At 32.4% G+C, this 19,637-nt stretch overlaps 1 protein-coding gene across 2 annotated transcripts in view; it reads left to right on the top strand.

Annotated features, from left to right (window-relative positions):
- Positions 1-215: 215 nt before the first annotated feature.
- The window catches only part of LOC127873322 (fibropellin-1-like), a 31,723-nt gene continuing 12,301 nt past the window's right edge, over positions 216-19,637 (top strand). The window contains exons 1-34 of one of the 2 annotated variants that reach the window (XM_052417136.1): positions 216-336; positions 1,890-2,021; positions 2,618-2,733; positions 4,287-4,469; positions 4,699-4,739; positions 4,842-6,654; positions 6,877-7,020; positions 7,629-7,678; positions 8,126-8,239; positions 8,353-8,466; positions 8,610-8,644; positions 8,923-9,017; positions 9,165-9,323; positions 9,931-9,974; positions 10,188-10,213; positions 11,188-11,306; positions 11,433-11,615; positions 12,752-12,804; positions 13,168-13,284; positions 13,576-13,598; positions 14,195-14,283; positions 14,727-14,891; positions 14,992-15,032; positions 15,154-15,182; positions 15,314-15,432; positions 15,779-15,940; positions 16,455-16,513; positions 16,821-16,940; positions 17,214-17,324; positions 17,772-17,918; positions 18,376-18,641; positions 18,766-18,940; positions 19,039-19,146; positions 19,398-19,511. In XM_052417136.1, coding sequence (XP_052273096.1) covers positions 6,509-6,654; positions 6,877-7,020; positions 7,629-7,678; positions 8,126-8,239; positions 8,353-8,466; positions 8,610-8,644; positions 8,923-9,017; positions 9,165-9,323; positions 9,931-9,974; positions 10,188-10,213; positions 11,188-11,306; positions 11,433-11,615; positions 12,752-12,804; positions 13,168-13,284; positions 13,576-13,598; positions 14,195-14,283; positions 14,727-14,891; positions 14,992-15,032; positions 15,154-15,182; positions 15,314-15,432; positions 15,779-15,940; positions 16,455-16,513; positions 16,821-16,940; positions 17,214-17,324; positions 17,772-17,918; positions 18,376-18,641; positions 18,766-18,940; positions 19,039-19,146; positions 19,398-19,511 — 3,127 coding nt within the window. In that variant the 5' untranslated portion in view covers positions 216-336; positions 1,890-2,021; positions 2,618-2,733; ... (1 more) ...; positions 4,699-4,739; positions 4,842-6,508. The remainder of the gene's footprint in view (positions 337-1,889; positions 2,022-2,617; positions 2,734-4,286; positions 4,470-4,698; positions 4,740-4,841; positions 6,655-6,876; positions 7,021-7,628; positions 7,679-8,125; positions 8,240-8,352; positions 8,467-8,609; positions 8,645-8,922; positions 9,018-9,164; positions 9,324-9,930; positions 9,975-10,187; positions 10,214-11,187; positions 11,307-11,432; positions 11,616-12,751; positions 12,805-13,167; positions 13,285-13,575; positions 13,599-14,194; positions 14,284-14,726; positions 14,892-14,991; positions 15,033-15,153; positions 15,183-15,313; positions 15,433-15,778; positions 15,941-16,454; positions 16,514-16,820; positions 16,941-17,213; positions 17,325-17,771; positions 17,919-18,375; positions 18,642-18,765; positions 18,941-19,038; positions 19,147-19,397; positions 19,512-19,637) is intronic. The other variant, XM_052417137.1, reaches the window with a different exon arrangement.

Here is a 19,637-nt window from a genome sequence, read left to right as displayed (position 1 = left end):
GTACGGATAGGTCACAAACCGAGACATGCTACATGTTTTGTCATTTTCAAATTTTGCAAAAATACATTTACATGAACGAATTATAAATCTTAGCACTAAACAGAGCGGAATGAACCAAAAAATTGATCATATCTCTCTTCGGGATTAGTGTCTGTCGCGTATGGCAAAGTCGACCAATAAAATATTGACACGTTATTGACACGTTATCGAGACAGATTATCTTCAATTGGCAAGGGCATAAACAAAACTTCATTAGTAATGATGTGTTGAGATCAACGTTGATGTGTCAGTTGTAAACTTTTTGATAGAATTTAGTGGATAACTAATCAGAAAAAAGTGAGTATTACAAATTTTTAAATAAAGCATAGCTACGAACATGAATTCCATCTACACAAACATAACTGATATCTCAATTTGATTGCAAACTTTAGCACTCTAAACTTGATTTATACCGGGACTTGTTCGAAGATTATAGTATGTTAAGGAGTATTTCATTGACCTTTATAGATCTTTGCATGTGTTATGAAAGGTTTAAGTGTACTACTCTGAATTAAAAAAATAACTTTATGTTATGGAACGGGTCAATCGTCATTTTGATCAAAAATAAAATCGCCCAAATGCCTCCTCACACATATGCAAATCTAAAAAATCACGCATTATTGCAAACTTGGGTAATTTGCGAATTTGGATGCAATTCTACCGAACATTATTTTGAATTGTTTAATTTTTTTACGATTCGCCAACGTCTGAAAACTATTTGTAACGATAATCGAAATGGTAACAAAGTGTTACAATTCGGTAATTGTTATATGTTGAGATGCCTTGCCTATATTTGAATTTGAACAAAATATTGCTTCCGAAGTTGTGCGAAGCGGTCCCAATGGTTTTCCCGCCTCCGATAGGACCCTACAATTTACATGCACTGGTGAAATTATTCGTACGCATCTATTTTCGTGAACGTGGTTTATTTGAAACAAACTTAATACGTATGTATTATTTATATAGCATAATCGCACGTATAATAAGTAAATTAAATGGTCGTTTTTCTGTCATTTTATATGTCTGTATATACTCAGAAACGAACACTGATTTAGTTCCCCAACACTTGTTTATACAAAACCTTCAAAGACGCATAAATTATACTTATTACATCAAGGCTGTTCATGCGCCAGGATAACTCGTTTCACTCTGGACAGAGTTCTGTGTTCATATGATTTGCGCATGTGTTCACTGAGGCTCAATGAGTCGTCGCCCACCAAAATTGCATTCCATCGCTGTCACTTGGAAAGGGCTCAGCATCTGAATATCCATTAGAAACATCCTGCATCATTTTCGGAAATCCAGATGCATTGCAGATCCTTGTATCTACGCTTGGAACAAATAGTAATACAGTTGAATAATTCATATACTTGGAAAGTAAATACAAATTGGTAGATCTACATTTGGATCACCAACCAGAAACAAAATATCACATATGGTTCCACGCGAAAACTACCAACGTTGTACACCGTACATATAAATCAATACGAACAAATACAAACGCGTTATCGCCACTTGACGTCGGGGAGATTCGTTAATTATATAACAATGCTTTGGGGGAGGCTTTTCAGCATTTGTGAGCCCGTTTTTAAGATTTATTGAAATGCGATATGCCCTTAGTTTGTTTTGCTGCCTTTTAAAATACATTTATGCTTCAATTTTGGAAACTGTTAGATTTTGAAATGTTGTTTATGCTACAATTTGTGATCACATGCCTTTATTTCTGTATGGCAATCCTAAGCTATCGAGGTTAAAATTAATTAATGCAATGTAAGCGATCTATATTGTGCGCGCTTATATGTATTAAATTGATGATATATTATTCAATAAACGCATCGTTATTCTACCAGATGAAGCCAAAACTAGCCGCATTATGGATTATTTTAATATCGTGCACTGCGATGAAGATGGAAGACGAGCAAAACTTTCTTGGAGGTGCACTACGTTATAGTCTAACTGATGCACCAAATGGGAAAATTTTCGTAAGTTACTTTAAACAATTCTGTTTGATGAAATATGTTTATATTTAATTAAAAAACAACAACAAATATGATAGCATGCCTTCGTTTTCAACATATTAAACAAACTTTACTCGCAACTTTACTCGCCCGACCGACAACTTCACTCGCATATGCGAGCGGTCGAGTGGATTCTTCAAGGCCTGATATGTTATCAAACAAATCACCCCTGTACTGCGCATGTATAGACCAAAAGAAAGCATTTGCTTCCGTTTACCGAAATTATTTATGGTGTAAACTTCTTTATATGGGTCTAGATTGTTAACTTCTGTCCTTTTTCAAAAACATGTATTTTACAGTAAAATCTTGCATAAAGCACTGCAACACGCTTTCCGATTTATTTGATATACCAATTGGTGTAAGACAAGGGAAACAACTCCCCGATCCGTATATCATTATTTTTGAAAAAATATTGAATCGCATAGAAAGCATGAAACGATGGTATTAACTTGTTATATTTGTCATAAATCATTTTTATTATTTTCGGATGACGTGGTCTTGATCGGAAATTCGGTTGCAATAATTTGTCACACACATTCGAACTTGTATGCATGTTTCAGGGTGAAGTTCACATTATCAAACCAACCATTTCAAATGGAAGCATGATTCTTTGCAGCGAACACAATCACGTTGCGCACGATTGCATGTTTGATATATATATAACTTATATATCTGGGTAAGTCTTATCATATATATTAAATATTTATATATATTAACTTTATTTTTGTAACGGCATATTAAATATTAGAATTCAGAAAGTACAATTAAGCCTGGACATAATTTTGTTCGTACAAAACACTTCATAAACTAGCGTGAAATCTACTCAACATACAAATCTGCCACACGCTGTATTAGAGGTAAAACCAGTTCAGAGAAGATCCGAAATACTTTTATATTGTACTAAATGGCAATATGAGTTGCTTTAGAATTGAGTATACTTTAATGTATTTCCTGATACCTTTGTTTTCCTGTTTCAAAGTTTTATTCATGTCGTAACATTATATACAATCCATTTACAAAGACATGAACATGCATATACTTATTTTACCATATGTCTACTGTTTTAACTATGTAATAACTTATAATTTATATATAATTTCTTCTTCATTTTTAGCACATTTTACTTTACTTAAATACTTTTTTTTACTTATTTATGTATAATAGTCCCCGGTCATAGCTATATATATATGGGCAGAATCGTACGAAACGTGTTTTAATCGAGGATATCACTGAAAATCCGATTGAAATCGGGTTAAAAACAAACAATATAGCGATTTTTATATTGTGGTCGAGAACGGTAAAGTACGAAAACGACCTAATTAATATTCATGATTCGACACGTGACTTTAAACCTATACAAACACAATTGCGGATACGGACGAATTTAGCGGAGAGAAGGTAAGAACAAATGCAAATACATCTGTTGCAGACGGAAACTGAGTTGCAACGATACGTTTTTGCTAAATCTATGTATTTATCTTCCAAATGCTAATAATGTTCATCGAAAGCTAAATATAGATATAATTTGCATAACTCGCGACGCTGCAATGATTTTCGCCTATTGCATGTTTTTATGATCATTTATATATCGATTCAAAACCGATTTTGACCAGGTTTTTGATGTCAACCTCGATAGAAAATATATTTCAATGAATTTATGTAAAGTTTATTTCTCGCTTTACGATTGATATGCAAAACAACGATCTATTCCGCAAACTACACTTTAACTATGCCTACATTGTTCAAACAACATAGAACCGTATTATGTACGATTTGCTAGTTGCTTTTATGGACATAATAAACAAAAATGTGACTTTAAACAAAGAGTTCATTATTACAACACAATCAATTATAATTTTAAATCCAAAATGCAAATAACAAAAACAAACTTAAACAAGTAAACACAATTTGCAAGTTGTATAAGTTGGTTGTTACGTAAAAAATGCAGTTTGATTATGCATTTATAATTACATATATAATGAGAGTTGCAAGATTGACAACAGTTATTTTTGTATAAATGAAATTATGAATTACAAATTAGTCCAAGAGACTCCTTTAGTTGATTCACTTGTTGTGTTTGCATAAACATTTAAAGCAAATCTTAGGTTAGCTTTAAATCGTTTAAAATTTGGGATAACTTATTTCCTTTGGCATTCAAAAATGTCCCTTTTACTTCCATTAATGTACTTTTTACTTCACTTAATTAATACCTGTGTTTGACTTTTATAGCGTCAACAACTTAAAGGTTAGCAATTCATCTTCTGCTGACCTTGGTCAAAGCGTAAACTGCACCACATTCAGAGAGTCGTCACTGTTTCATGATATAACGTCAATGTATTTCATGCGTTGTTACTTAAATGGCGCTATTCCTCAGAAGGACGCACACTATGTGTGTTTAACGGTAGAAGCTGGGTATGATTAATATTATATTCAGCCTATCTATTGCTACTATATAATGTTATTCACTGCTAATTTGAACTTAACATGTCAATTTTTCTAACTATGAGAATGTGTGTTTTGTTAATCATTTACGTATGAATACAAAATCTTAATAAATTGCAAAGTTCACGAACACTATTTATCAATATAGAGACCGACGTATTATAACATTTTATGACGAAATTTGAATTTATATTTTCAGTAAACACGCTCATGATACAGTGTGTTATGAATTTGAATTCGGTGAGTACTGATACAATAACATTATAAAAGGTTTGTCAATTACTATTGCCTTATTTTCTTGATGCCTTGCAATTATATGTAATGTTCTGTTTTTCTTTACAGTGCCATATCAGGTATGCATACCGTTTTTCATGAACTCTTTTCGGCCACTAATTAAATTGCGTCCCAATAAGGAAATTTTAAATCTTTATCCTACTAGCAATTATTAAGGCAAAACATACGAAAACTCTATTTGTTTCCCCTACCTTACCGACCCGCCCAAATTGCTGAGAACCCAATATTCATCATTCGGAGGTTGTGAAATGTTTGCTTCTGGTTGAACGCCATGTTTACAAATAAACCACAAAGTTGTCCCCGTCGCATGTTTGCCACACAGTTAAGCAATTGTAACCAAGGCTGCGGAATACGCCAGTTACATGTCGGCGAAGGAAAGCATTGAACACTAGAAATATTTTTGTCGAAGGAAACATTTGGTTTCCGTACTAGTTGATATTTAACGTAATTTTATGCTAAATATAAATTCATTCCAATACCATGCGGCTCATTGTTAAAAATTTACTCTTAACATTAAACATGAACATAATTATATAATGAACATATAATAACCAAACAATGATGAAATTACCCATATAGTCGCAAGTTTTGTAAACCATCTATTAAACAATATCAATTCATAACTTTGTATTTATATGTATATCTACGTGTGAAACAACATTAATTTGTATGTATATGCATATCTAATCAAATGATTTGTATGTATATTTATATCTAATAAAATGGATAATAAATAAGGATAAAAGTAGTAACAAGGCAACTATGTGATTGTATATAGTGTGTGTATTTAGTGTATTTTTGGGCCGGTGGTCTGTATTCACTTAAATAAAATTGATATGTTGAGGTATCGGCTGTAGTTTCTGTCATATACTCAGACCTAAAATGTTCGTATTGTATCATCATCGAACGTAAACTAATGTTGGGGAATGTAAATCAGCATAAGTGGTCGGAGGATAAAATTAATTTATACTTACATGTTTGTTACATAATGAAGTAAAAGAAAATCACGTAAACTGTGCGGAATTAATACTGTGATTTGTTATCTGTATCTTCATTGTTAAAATAATAAAATACTTAATCATACTTTCGGTGTCGAAGTTACTAAATATAAAGAAAATTAATAAATATTCTACTTTGGTTGATGTTTTATTCATAAATAGATATATATTCAATCTAGAGCTACCTTATTTAAATTGTATTATTATATAGTTTACAAAAAGTATATTTTAAATTCAGTTAAAAGAACATATGAATAGTGGTTAAGCATAAAATGAACATACTTGTATTTTACTTGCAGTAAATCTTCAAGTCGAATTGTTTCGCTATCTACCTCTACAACCTTATGGTGCATGGTTCGGGAAAGGGAAACACACATAGTTTTATGTTTTCCTCATGGATCATAATTATGATGGATTATGTTAACTTAACATTGCAATTTACGTTTTAATATTTCATTCACATGTTCGAGTTTAAGCTTCTGACTTTTTCCAACGGAATTACATTTGTTATTAACGCCAATCAGTTAAAATATTATGCAAATGCTTCGCTTTTAATAGTGATATGTATTTTGTTAAATAATGTGTTACAAATTTATAGCAGATTTTCGAAACCTCGAAAGAAGTATTCATTCCAAACTCTATGGAGATGTGAGATATATGGAATTAACCAGATAATCATATATACCTGGTTTTGCTAATTTGTTGTATTAGGTTTTTATGGTTTGCTTTAAAAAGACTAGGAAAAAAAGACAAGCCCCACTCACATCTTTTGTGCCACCAACACCTCTGACAAGAAGCAGGTTTCCAGTAACTGTAAACGAGAGCATCACAATCCTTTTGTTCACAACAAACAACGGCGTTTGGTAATTGTATTTTAGCCGGATAAGTAATTGTTTATATGCAGTTGGATTATTAATAATAATATATATGCAGCAAAACTTTAAATGGTTAATCACATTTGGTAAATATGTTAACAAATAAACATTAACATAAATAAATCCGTGGACTACATTTATTATTTTACATTTTTGTAACCATCGTTCATCGAAACATGTTCGTTGGAATTTTGATTTCATGTTTTTCAGCGAAAAGATCCAAACAACATCATCGTTTATGCACCTTTTGCAGCCTGTTAATACAAACGATTTCGATGGAAATTCCGTGTGCATGACAGAGATGGTTGTACAATTTAAGGCAACAGGAATCGAAGTTATAGCACTTAAATACGGGTATTTCAATGGTGCTGTTTTTTTTTATGTTTAAAACAATATCTTTGAAAAAACATCGCTAATATACTATATTAAAATCAATTTTAGAATAGCTATGCTGGAGTAACTATGCGTTTCGGTTGGTAGGGCTGTTAGTACTTCCTTCAAAATTTCTACATAAAAATAAACTTCAAAACTCGTTATGTTTAAATGGAAATGGTTATGTGTGTTTTCGTTATTAAAACGAATCAAAATGACATCAAGATATAATGACAGTGTATCCATCAAAATAATCATTATTTAACTGTCTGTCGCTTTCTATAATAAAAATGTGTCGATCCTTACATAATCTCTGCATTGATCATATTCAGTTTAAGCGATATACACGTATGTTGTTTTGTTTGTTAGAGTAGCGTTTACCCTGAGTTGTAACGCAATTCATGCCTTAATGCCATTAAAGTAAAACGTGTTCAATCGACAAAAATCAATATCATTTTCATTCCTCTACACCGTATTCGGGATATGTATCGCCTTAAGTGGTTGCTCTAGTATTCGGTTAGTATACTGTAGGGTAGAATTTTGTTCCGTGAACATCATTAAATTTATTTTAAAACGTTCTAATCCAATAGCAAAGACGAGCGGTTCTATACATTCCTTGTCACTGGTGGTAATGTAACAGGTACTGTGAATCTAGAATACACATCACTTTAGTTTAACCTCTTATAAATTTATCATTAAGGGTTGATTACATTTAACAGTCATATTACGCATCTATTCCGAATAAATAAAAGATTAAGATTTTGCATATATAGGCTATTTTATCATGTATACCGACTTTATCATAAATAAGATTGTAATGATTATGAATGAGTACCACATTTTGTTTTTAATATGAAAGCGTGTAAGTAAAGACAGATAGACACGCTTCTCGTAAGAACTTTTTTACCATTGCGTTATTAAATTGAACATATATAAATTTGTTAAATTAAAAAAACTTTGCGGTTAACATTCCAGAATCAAAGCGTATCACGTACCTAACCTTCGGTACGAATATATATTCTGTGTTATTATTGTAGTTTTCTAACTAAGTAAATGCAATATTGCGCTGTATTTTCATGGTTTTAAGGTCCCTGTGAGTCTCCCAACATATGTCAAAATGATGGAGTTTGTTTCGCACGTGCAGAAAATAACCACACGTGTATTTGTAGAAAAGACTATATCGGACCATCGTGTGAAAGAGGTCAGTTATCGTTATTTTCTGTTTATCAGACTGATTGCTATAAGTGGGCGCATTGAATGTAAAGGACGTGTTATAATCTCGAGGCGTTTATGCTATGTGCTTTGAAATTGCAGGGCCCTGTAGTATCAACACAACTACCTGTCAAAATGGAGGACACTGTTTTGTAAATAATAGCGTAACCACATGCGTTTGCAAGCCAGGTTATGACGGACAAAACTGCTCAAAAGGTACGTTGTTGACGCATGATAGGTACCTAGCCACAGTGTTAATATATTCCCCCTTATAGTTATTGAAATGGCATTTAAACTATCAGATTTAAACTATCGACTCACTGCAATGTGGTAACCTTCGGATCGTTGATCATTTTCAGATATAGTAGCTTACACATTACACGAAAACACTTGGGTAAGATTTGTTTATGATATTACCATACGTTTAACGGAACACACTAAATATGACAAAACAATATTTTCCAATATGTAAAGCTAATTAACGAATTTCAAACTTGAAAATAAAACTTGCCGTGTTTCCTACTAGAAAACATTGATATCTGTAATTGAACTTAAAGGTTAAACTACATCAAACCTATATTCTCATCCCTCTGACAGTGGGTGCATAAAACACATGTGATTGTGTTTATACTGTTATCATATTTGTTAGTTTTGTCAATATTATTATTTTAGCCTGTAATCGACAGAACATCTGGTATTGTAAGAAACATATCCTGCATCGCCGGAAAAGAGTGTGAAGTATATGCATTCGTCATCTACAGTTCAAGGTAATGTTACATTCCGTAGTCATACCGTTATTCGTTGACATTAGTCTTTATGTAAACAAAGTATTCTGGGATCATTGTAAAATAATTATGTTTTGATGATCTATACAAGTACTATGTGTATACATGATTGCTTAATTTTTGTTGTAGACCGCAAGTTGCGCTTGGGTATACGAGCAAAGGCATCGATGCGAGTGTTGAAATCTTTGAAACAGATTCAACGCGTGGACTATATCAAGTCAGAATTGGTATAGTATCCAAGCTTGCTGTGAAACACACGTTGTGTTTGCAGACATTTGATAATGATCGGTAAGACATTGTATTGCTTTTGTATGAAATTATTAATGTCTCCCTGAAAATTACGTAACATCCACTTGTGTAAAAAAGATGCGAACGCCTCACTCGCAAAGAATAATATAATTCAAATAACTTATTGGTAAATTGTCAACATCAAGCAAGTTAAACAATTTGCTATTGCGTACTTGTTTAATGATAAATTCGGTTAATCTATCAGATTCTAAATTTATTATTCTAAATTAATGTACAATACTGTTTGTCAATGGTTATGTAAAACATACACGTACACGTATTATACTGTTCAGTAAGTGATCGTTTTAAAAATTAAATAAAAAAGTGATAGAGGTAAAATTGACATTTTGATGTTAGACTGTTCGCTATAAATATACAATTCGTAATAGCATATAAAGATATATGAGGTTTTAAGAAAATTGCTTAAATATGATATAAGGTTGCCATTCGTAAACCGTTTCGTTTATACCTCAACTATTGGTTGTTTACATAAACAACAAATTATGAAAAATACTGTGCCATATTTATGTTGATTGACATATGAATACGTGTTTCCAATAATATTTTATTCTCATATGTTTGCGTAATTTGTCAACTAATATTGCAGAACTAACAAAGACGAAATTTGTTTTGATGTCTATGTGACGAAAGGTACAGGTCTTTTTTTGTAACTTTAGGTTTCCCATCATAAATCGCGTCTTATTTTGTACATTTCCAAAATAATTCAAATGCATCTGTTTTTTTCAAACCGTTCAATATTAATAGCGATACCATCAGATATGTGAAACATATTTTATACTTTTAATCATATTCATCATATAATCGGATGTACTTTTTATTAATATGTACGAATTTCTCTTACAGATATGAATGGCTACGTATGGCCACAGGTATGGCTTTGTTACGTTTTCTTAAGATCGATTCAAGATAAGTGTACCCCAAATATACAGTAAATAGTTTGCGATGTTCTGCAGTGCCCCTTATGCTATTTTTTATATAGTGGCTTCTGCGAAACGTCACTGAAAACAAATGTATGATAATATTAATACCATGATATCTCGAACTATTGATATGGCGTAACTCAAACACCGCAGTTTAGTTTAAACCTATGTATTTTAGCTCGATTGCATCGAAAGCCAATGGCTTATATCAACGCTCTCGAGTCCGTTTCCTGGGCCTAGAACCAGTACTTGGTGTATTGGGGGAGATCTAAAGAACGCTCCCACGGTGGGGATCGAACCAGTGACCTCTTGGTCGCTAGACGGACACCATCTCCATTACACCACGGCGACCTATTAACACCGCAGTTTGTTAATTGTTGTAACACAGGACAAAACTTTAACGGACGAAAAATATGCATTTGCTGTGGTATGCATAGATAAAAGTAGATACTGCTGACTGCTTCCATGCTTTTCAGTTACTGACCAGTCAGCCAAAAATACTTTGACCGGTAACGCTGGCTGGCTGACTAGGAGGTCATTATAATGCGAGGACACTCTCATATACAGCGTTTACCACATTTGACAATGTTCTGTAATTGCAAGTCGTTTGTTTCGAATTATCCTCATCTAGATAATCGTAAGAAGATAGAACAATTGAACCCGAGATGCGATGACAAGTAATTCACAATGCAAACTCGCATCGTCATTGTGTGTCCTCAAATCTGGAGATAACCATATTCAAAGCGCAGTCGAGCAGTGTTTGTTTGCTAGATTGCATCGTGCTAAAATAACATCGCACCGCACATTGTTGATCCTTAATTGACTTCTTGAAATTTCGCATTTAACGCCCTGACCTTTCCACAGTCGTAATTTTGACTATTAAAAAATAAATCGACTATTTACATACGGATGTTCTATTGTAGGATCAACCACATTTCGTATCACCAAGTCTTCAAGGCGATTCCATTGTTGAGTGTGTTACTGGTAAACAGTGTCGCGTTTCATATACAGCAACACCAGGGCATGGATATGCAACTAAGTGGTATGGTTATATTGTATAGTAAAACATAGACACCGAAATGTATTATTCGAGTCAAAATTTGATTTGTATGCTAGGAACTTCACGATGAAACGGTTTATTGATAATCCTTTACTCCCGCTCTTGCAGCATATCAGCTTTCTTGTCAACAGATGTACCTATTATTCCATTTGAATACGTCATATACTCGAACTGTGAATTATGCCAGGACGACAAAACGTCTAATAAAAAATGCACATTCGACGTTGTTTTTGTTCCAACACCTTACATCACAGAGGAAAAGAAAATTTGTCTGACACTAACTTTGAGAGGGTAAGAAAATGCACATATAACTATCATTTAAAGAGGAATTAAAATACACTGAGAGTTACTTATCCAAAATCAAACATCAATTATGTTTCGAAAGTGACGCAATACAATGCTCCTGTTTTTTGTCGTTAGTAGTATTCCTTTTTGTGTAAACATTTTAGTTCACCACATTAACAACTCTCAATTTCAAGGCATAATATATTAATGGAGCGGTATTTACATACATAGGTCATTCAGGTTGATTTTAATAGCAGTTTAACTGTGCATTTAAAGTAAATGAGAGTGATGAGGTTTACAACATTTCATTCTATCCCCCATCCCTGTACACGAAATTAAAGTAAAGCGTATTATTCTGTTGTTATTTTATCTCTCAGCAGGATCGACTTGTTTGTTATTTGTTTCGAAAACTTGAGTCTGGCAGACAGTTCTCATTATTGTGAGTTTGAATTTATGTTATATGGTTTGTGAAAATAATGCATGCAATTATCACTAAAACAACTTCTAGTTAACTGCAACAACAGTAAAATAAAGTGTAAAGCTTTATTTTTCGTAGCACAAATAGGTAATCAGCACCGACATATCTGATGACATTTATTATAATATCAATACACTTGTTTATGAAGTTAAGTCATTCTACCTCACCTCTTGTATTAAGATCAAGCAACAGAGGCGGCGTCAGGTCGTCAGTAGTTTACATGTTGAAAGAATAACCGAAACCTATGTAATAGATATTATATTTAAACACATACATTATTACAAAAAATATCATACGTTTAACATATAGTGTCACTGTAGCATGAGAACCCAACCATTTCGTCTTGTATGGGAAACTTTCGGCATTTTTAGAAATAATTGCTGGGTAATAGATTTAAGATTTTCAAGATTTTATCTACAGCATTTTCAGAAGGCCAATGGCCCATGTGGACACATTTTAGTACAAGCAATCTAATAACTACAGTAATAGACATATCAAAATGATTATAAAACTATCTATGCATCACAATATGCTGGACCAATATTGTTATTAACTCTTTTTGTCCGCATAAAATAAGTTAAATGGAAGGAAAACACGACCGCGAAATTTATACATACTTCAATAGGTAATCAGTGAAGTAAAGTCCCCGCCATGTGGATTTCAGATTGCAAGTTCAAGGGGAAACCCGATGTTTTAAAGTTGCGAATCATTTTTCAGGTAAGTGATGATTATGCGATATATAATAATTATTTCGCCAGCGTTAACAGTGAATTTAGCTCATAACCTTTATTTTATTCCAAAAGGTGCCTATATAATAATTGTATACTGAAACTCAATTGGTGTTTGAACATATTTTATGACCATTTTTTTAACTTGTTTGTAAACAATAAAACATCGTGTTACACGTCTATTGTTTTTAAATTCAGATAGTTAGTTCCAATATATTAATCTATCAATTCGAAGCATATAATGACACACTTACAAAATGGCATTATCTTGGTGAACAAGTCTTTTAAAAACATGAAACTTAGTTTTCAACATGTACGTTTTCATAAATTATTTGTTTTCATAAATTTGAAGGAGGAATGGCAGGTTGTCGTAAATTAGCATGTCACAATGGCGGTTTTTGTGATAGCCGTTACGAGAACAATCCAGTGTGCTTTTGTACAAAAGGTTATACTGGACAAGCATGCGAAAGTAAGTTACTTTATTGATACATACATGTAAGTAGAAATGTGGAAATTATAATTGCTCATACGAACCTCTTTTCCGTATGTCCTAAATTCTACACGTTTGCACTAAATATTCTGCTCCTGCACGTAAAGTATTTATATACTGCTTTGTACGGTTGCCTTAACATAGCAGGTTCTTACACAATATGTTTTATTTCTTAGGTTTATAATTATTTTGATTACAATTGTCTATTATTTACGCGCTTAAATTAAAAAAACCTTTTTTTATAATAATACATTATTGTCCATGTTTCAGCTTTATTAAATGATTGTTATCAGGTAAGCTTTTTATTTCAAATAACTCAGCTATATAAAGTAAAACATATAATTAAAAAAGTACAAAACATGCAAGTAGAAACGAGGTTATACATAGGAGGACATCGTATTCTTCCTTATGTTTCTTATAGGTGAATTAATACGGATAATAGTACAAGTAGTAGAAGTTTAGGTAAAAAAAAACGATAATCTCGAACAATTTAAGACAATTTATCAGAGAATACTTGACGGTCAGTTTGAGCTTCCAGCTTCTTTTTTTATATTTCTTTCTTACTTTTACTTTTTTTGTTTCTTTTCATGTTGCAAAAAACAAATTGTGGTTTAACCACAATTATCACTAATTTTCCATGCAGATTAAATATATTTAAAAAAAAAACAAAAAAAAAACAAACATGATAGTGTACGTGCATATACACCAATAAATTGTATTGTTATCTTCTTGAAGGAAAAAATGTTTACAGTGTATGTAAATGCATAATGTTTGTTTTAAGTGATATTAAATAAAAAAAAGAAATTTAGGTACGTCAATTATACATAGTTTTATCTTATGTGTTATTTCTAAATGAAAACTTGTATTCTGTGTACATGCGACTTGATAGAAATTTTTCGCAACCAACGACATGATTGCAGTCGAAGTAAAGTGTTCGACAAACAAAACGTGTTCATATCCTTACAACGTATGCGGCAGGTAAGTCGATTATAATATCGATATTTATTTTCAAAGGTTAGTAAGGCTTGTAACGTAAGAAGTGAAATAAATAAAAAAATATCGAAACAATTAATGGATATTCATTTTTATGTAAACAAAGTCATAAAAACAAACTTTCTTATCAGGGCCTTAACTTTCTTACTCCGAATAAAAGAAAACAAACTAAATAAAATTAAAAAGACATATCAATAATGTGTAATATTTGCAGTATATCATATGCACATGTTCACCTTAAGTTTAGAATGGATCAACTCTATACACATATGCACGTTTAGGGAAGAATGGAGAATATCGAATATTAAAATAGAACACGTGGTGAAACATTTAAAGAAATAACTTAAGATTAAGAAATTTCATGACTATTGCTTGTGAACGATACTTGTACTTACAATATTAAATGTATGTGATATCTTGTTTTACAGCTCAAATGTACATATAGGCTACTTTTCGGAGAATCTTTATATAAACATTCTGACTAACAACTTCACAAACGCTTCAATGTGCAAATGTTCCCATGGAAGTGTTCAGATAATATCATCCACTCCGGGATCCTATCGATTTTGCATACAAGCAAAGTCCAGGCTTGGGTATGTGATTGCTTACATCATCCAACTATATTCGCTTCATTATTGTAATACACCGCTTATACTATAAACCTAAAACGAACAAATGGAACTATTTTTACAGGTTAGTCGAAGACGAAATATGTCCTACTGTTCGTGTATCAAGTAAGATATTTGAATTTTGTTTCCTATATGAATCATCGATAATACAAGCTCTAGTAATTATTTGCTTATTGCTCAGAATATATAAATGTTTGTCTGAAAACTCTCATTTTTAAAATTTCAGATGTGTCAAATGAGTTATCAGTAAATAAGGTAAATACATACATGAGCGATCTGGTTTCGATTTTGAAACAAAATCAGTTCAGATTGTTTAATCGGTATAATATAAAAATTGACAAAAATCACAAATCTCGTTATCAAAATTTAGTTTCTTCTTTCTGCAGAACAAGCCACATTTTGTACTGCCAACTTTACCTACCTTGTCCACAGTCAAATGCAAACGAGGAGTGACTTGTCACATTTTAGTTTTTCACACGGAGGGATATACTTCGCCTCAATTATGGTAGGTTAAATTGATTAGACCGTGCGAGTTTATCATACTCACAACTTTTCTGATCATTTCGTCGTTTTGTTTCAAGCCATGTAAAACATTATAATAATTATGAGATTATAATATTTGAAGTTATAGTCGACAGCAGACACATGATTGCATAAACACATAGTCAATGGTGATGTTGAATAAACACAGTAGAGAACAATGTTTTGAATATGCTTTGGATGTGAAATGAAGTAAATTAAAAAATGAACAGGTTGGGGACCTCTTTCACAAGAAGGAATACTTGTGTAGAGTTCTTAAGCAAACCTAACAAACGGTTGCTATTCAATTACGTATTTCAATTGAACTACAGCCCCCATGTGAAGGACACCAGTATACAGCACTTTGAGATGCAGCACATATTTACGTCGGAAAGAACAGCTGGTGTTTGCGTGACAGATATTGCATTTCTTGTACCAGCCAACCAGGACTTTAATGAACGTACAGCTTTTTGCTTGAAAGTATCCATTGAAAGGTACGTTCATACGTACACAAAGCACAGAATTCTCGTCGCTGGAAGTACATTTATGGAACATTAATGTTGTATATATACAGATTGAATATTACAAATCAAATTTAAGGAAATAGTATTTTTACAAATCAAATTTAAGGAAATAGTATTTTGTTTAACTCCATTTAAAAATATACAAATAATAACCCATATAAGCAATAGCTTTTTGTATAAAAATATTTTATTGCGTTTAGTTTGTGGGTCGCGTTTCTTTGAATATATAAAACTAAGTTACTAATAAGTAGTCTTTAATTTATAAGGTATTAATGTTCCAATAGAATCAACATATTTTGTTCACAAATATGTTTTATAGTGCACAGTCCGACTTCTAAGTATAATGCTATAGTAACATCTACATGCTATTTATTGTTTTTATTTTAAGATTTTCATATTGTAATTATTTCATATTACAATGTTCAACTGTATTCACATCAAATTAAAACGACAAAATCCACACAAGGTATGATTCTGTTTGCAGCAAACAGGGAGAAGAGAGATGTTATAGTCTGCAGTTTGTGGACAACATTTTTTCACACTGTAGGTGACCTGATTTTAAAAACCGTTTTCGGTTCCTTAAACTGAATGTACTCACATAATTAAGTGGAAAAAACATTTAACTACCATGTTACCTTCCTTAACGATTTAAATAAAAATGTTAATTTAGCAGTATGTTAAAAGCTTTGCAAGTTGTAACTGTATTTTGTTTTACTAACATAACTTTATGCACGCAAGGTGACAATATTCGCACATTCCTTTTTTACACTGTGTACTTAGGGTAGATCATATTACTATACATCGAATAATTTTAATGCAAAGTGTGTACATGATTATTTGTATCTGCTAGTCGAAGGACCATGCAAAGGGATGGAATGCTACGGGAACTCTCTCTGCATAGCTAACTTAGCAAACAACACTGCTGATTGCAGATGTCAGGACGGTTACACGGGTACCAATTGCAACATAAGTAAGTTTTCTAAAGAGTTGCTGAAAATGAACTACTTTTATTTCTAAATAATAATCAAATATTTGAGTACATGTTTCATTTTTTTTAAACATTTATAATGTCATTCGTCGTTATCAAAAACGTCCATGAACAATTGAATTAAAATAAATAGTAATGAGTTGTCGTTCTAAGTAAAGTATTGTCAGTTCTTGAGTCGCATCGGATATAAAATGACACATGCTAGTTCACATGTTAATGTTGTATATTAATTAATACACTATTCATCACTTTAAGATATAGATGAGTGCAGGTCAAACCCGTGTTCAAACGGAGGAACCTGTAAAGACATTAACAAATACCAATGTCAATGTGCAAATGGGTATTTCGGCAACCACTGTCAAATAGGTATATCCTTAATTCATTCAAGACCAATCATTTTTAATATGTACAGTAATACGTTGAATTATTCCCCAATGTTTTAATTTATTTATTATATTGAAATGCAAATGGTGATACTTTTAACATTTAATACTACTTCTTCTGCAAGTACTAATTTAAACTTTTTCAACTTGCACATTTATCAACATTACTTCTGGTACTATTACTACTGCTGCTTCTGCTACTGCTATACCACTAAAACTACAACAACTAATACTCTTAGTATTACTGTATCTTCTTCTCCAACAACAACCACAGCAACACCAGATGTTCTACGTCAATAACAACAAAAACAACACCAACTATTATCAATGTTATTGTTATTATCATTATTATTATTATTATTATTATTATTATTATTATTATTATTATTATTATTATTATTATGTTAATAATTATTATTAATGATTTAAGACATCGATTGCGACTTCGATAACAACTCGTTTTGCGGGTGGATGAATGCCCAAACGGGGGATAATTTTGATTGGATACTTTATCGTGGGCCAACACCGTCTGACGGAACAGGTCCAAATGTTGACCACACGCTTGGGAACTCTAGTGGTAATATTCTAAATGTTATTGATTCGAAAAATTTCCTTGTTCTGTTTGTTTCAATTTATTTAACAATAAATAATACATTGAAAAATTAAAATTATTCCATGTTTATATAATTGACAACATACATGATGAAATATATCTTTCCCTCAGCTTCTCGTTTATATTATCCATGTTTTTCAGAGTATCGTTTTCATTTTGCAACCAAGCGCTTTGGTTACCACTTTAAATATAATCGCAACATTTTTTTTACTAAATCCTTTATGGACAATAAATGTGTTGGCAAATTTTAATGTATCTAGGTCAACTAACCACACTGTTTTAGAAGTTGCATCATGATCACTATTACATTGAATGCACTCTTATAATTAATTGAACTCAGTCAAATAGCTCCTGGAAGCATTTCTTCTCTTGAATATTGGTGATTAGAACGTATACATTAGTAATTTACACCATGGTTTAGGCACCTACGCATTTATCGAAACGAGTGCTCCAAGACAGTCTAATCAGTCAGCCTGGCTACACAGTCCTCTAATTACCCCAGACGGCGAGACGTATTGCCTTTCATTTTGGTACAACATGTTTGGTCCAACAATCGGAGAGCTCAACGTTTACATTTCTGGAAATACTGTTACTCTTCCATGGAAAGTGTTATGGTCACAATCGAGAGATCAGGGGCCTTCGTGGTTAAATGCAAAGATCGAAATCAACGCTTCTGACCCTTTTATGGTACTTTTCTACTTCATCGATTTAACACACAAGTGTTTGAACGCAATAACATGATAACATATACTTACTCGTAGATAGAAATTAAATGTATTTAATTTAATTTGTATTGATAAATATTGCGCAGATAACCTTCGAAGGAAATGCTGGTGATGGTTATGAAGGCGACATTGCCTTGGACGACATCGCGCTGTCTGTAGGCCATTGCGTCTCCTTGACAACAGTTTCGTACCAAACAACAACAGTTACCCGTATGTCAGTACCTAATACCTCATTTACAACCAGTCCCCATGGAATGCACGGTAAGATGCATCGTACATACTTCAAGTACTGGATAAAATTTTAATAAATATTGGTCGAACACATTTATTTTAATAGTTCGGTGCATTTTCTGTTTAAGGCACCGGTTGTTATGGTAACCCATGTATTCGAGGTGTATGCTACGTTCATCTGGATGAGTATTTCTGTCTCTGCCCATCGGGATTCGAAGGTCTTAATTGTCAGATAGGTATGATATTCATTCGTATATACAGTGATTCTCAAATGTATGATGTTTATGGTTTTGAAGTAAGCGTGCGCTTGTGTTTGCAAATAGCACTTGTTTTATATTGTGATAGTAAATATTTTGTTTCAAGTAGTTGAGTCACAGAACATGTGTATTTCGCAGTGAAAGCTCAATATCAGTCGGCGTTATTGTTCGAGAGCTATAATATGCCGCGAAATTGTTGTTAACGGATTGTTTATGTATGGCTTATTTAGACGCGGATGAGTGTAGATCCCAGCCGTGTAAAAACGGCGGGACTTGTGAAGATGACGTAGATAACTTTGTGTGTCACTGTGTGCACGGATACACTGGTAAACTATGTGACACAGGTGAGACAATTTTATTTATTTATAAAAAAACGTATCTAGGGACAAAATGCGTAAACGTTGTCTTACATAGCTGTTATTGTTTTTGTGCAGTATAGCATTATTTTTTATTTCATTCTGTCGGGAAAT

This window comes from Dreissena polymorpha, chromosome 3, assembly GCF_020536995.1.
Source record: "Dreissena polymorpha isolate Duluth1 chromosome 3, UMN_Dpol_1.0, whole genome shotgun sequence".
NCBI classification, from domain to species: Eukaryota; Metazoa; Mollusca; class Bivalvia; order Myida; family Dreissenidae; genus Dreissena; species Dreissena polymorpha.
This window is presented reverse-complemented; position numbering and strand designations above follow the sequence as displayed.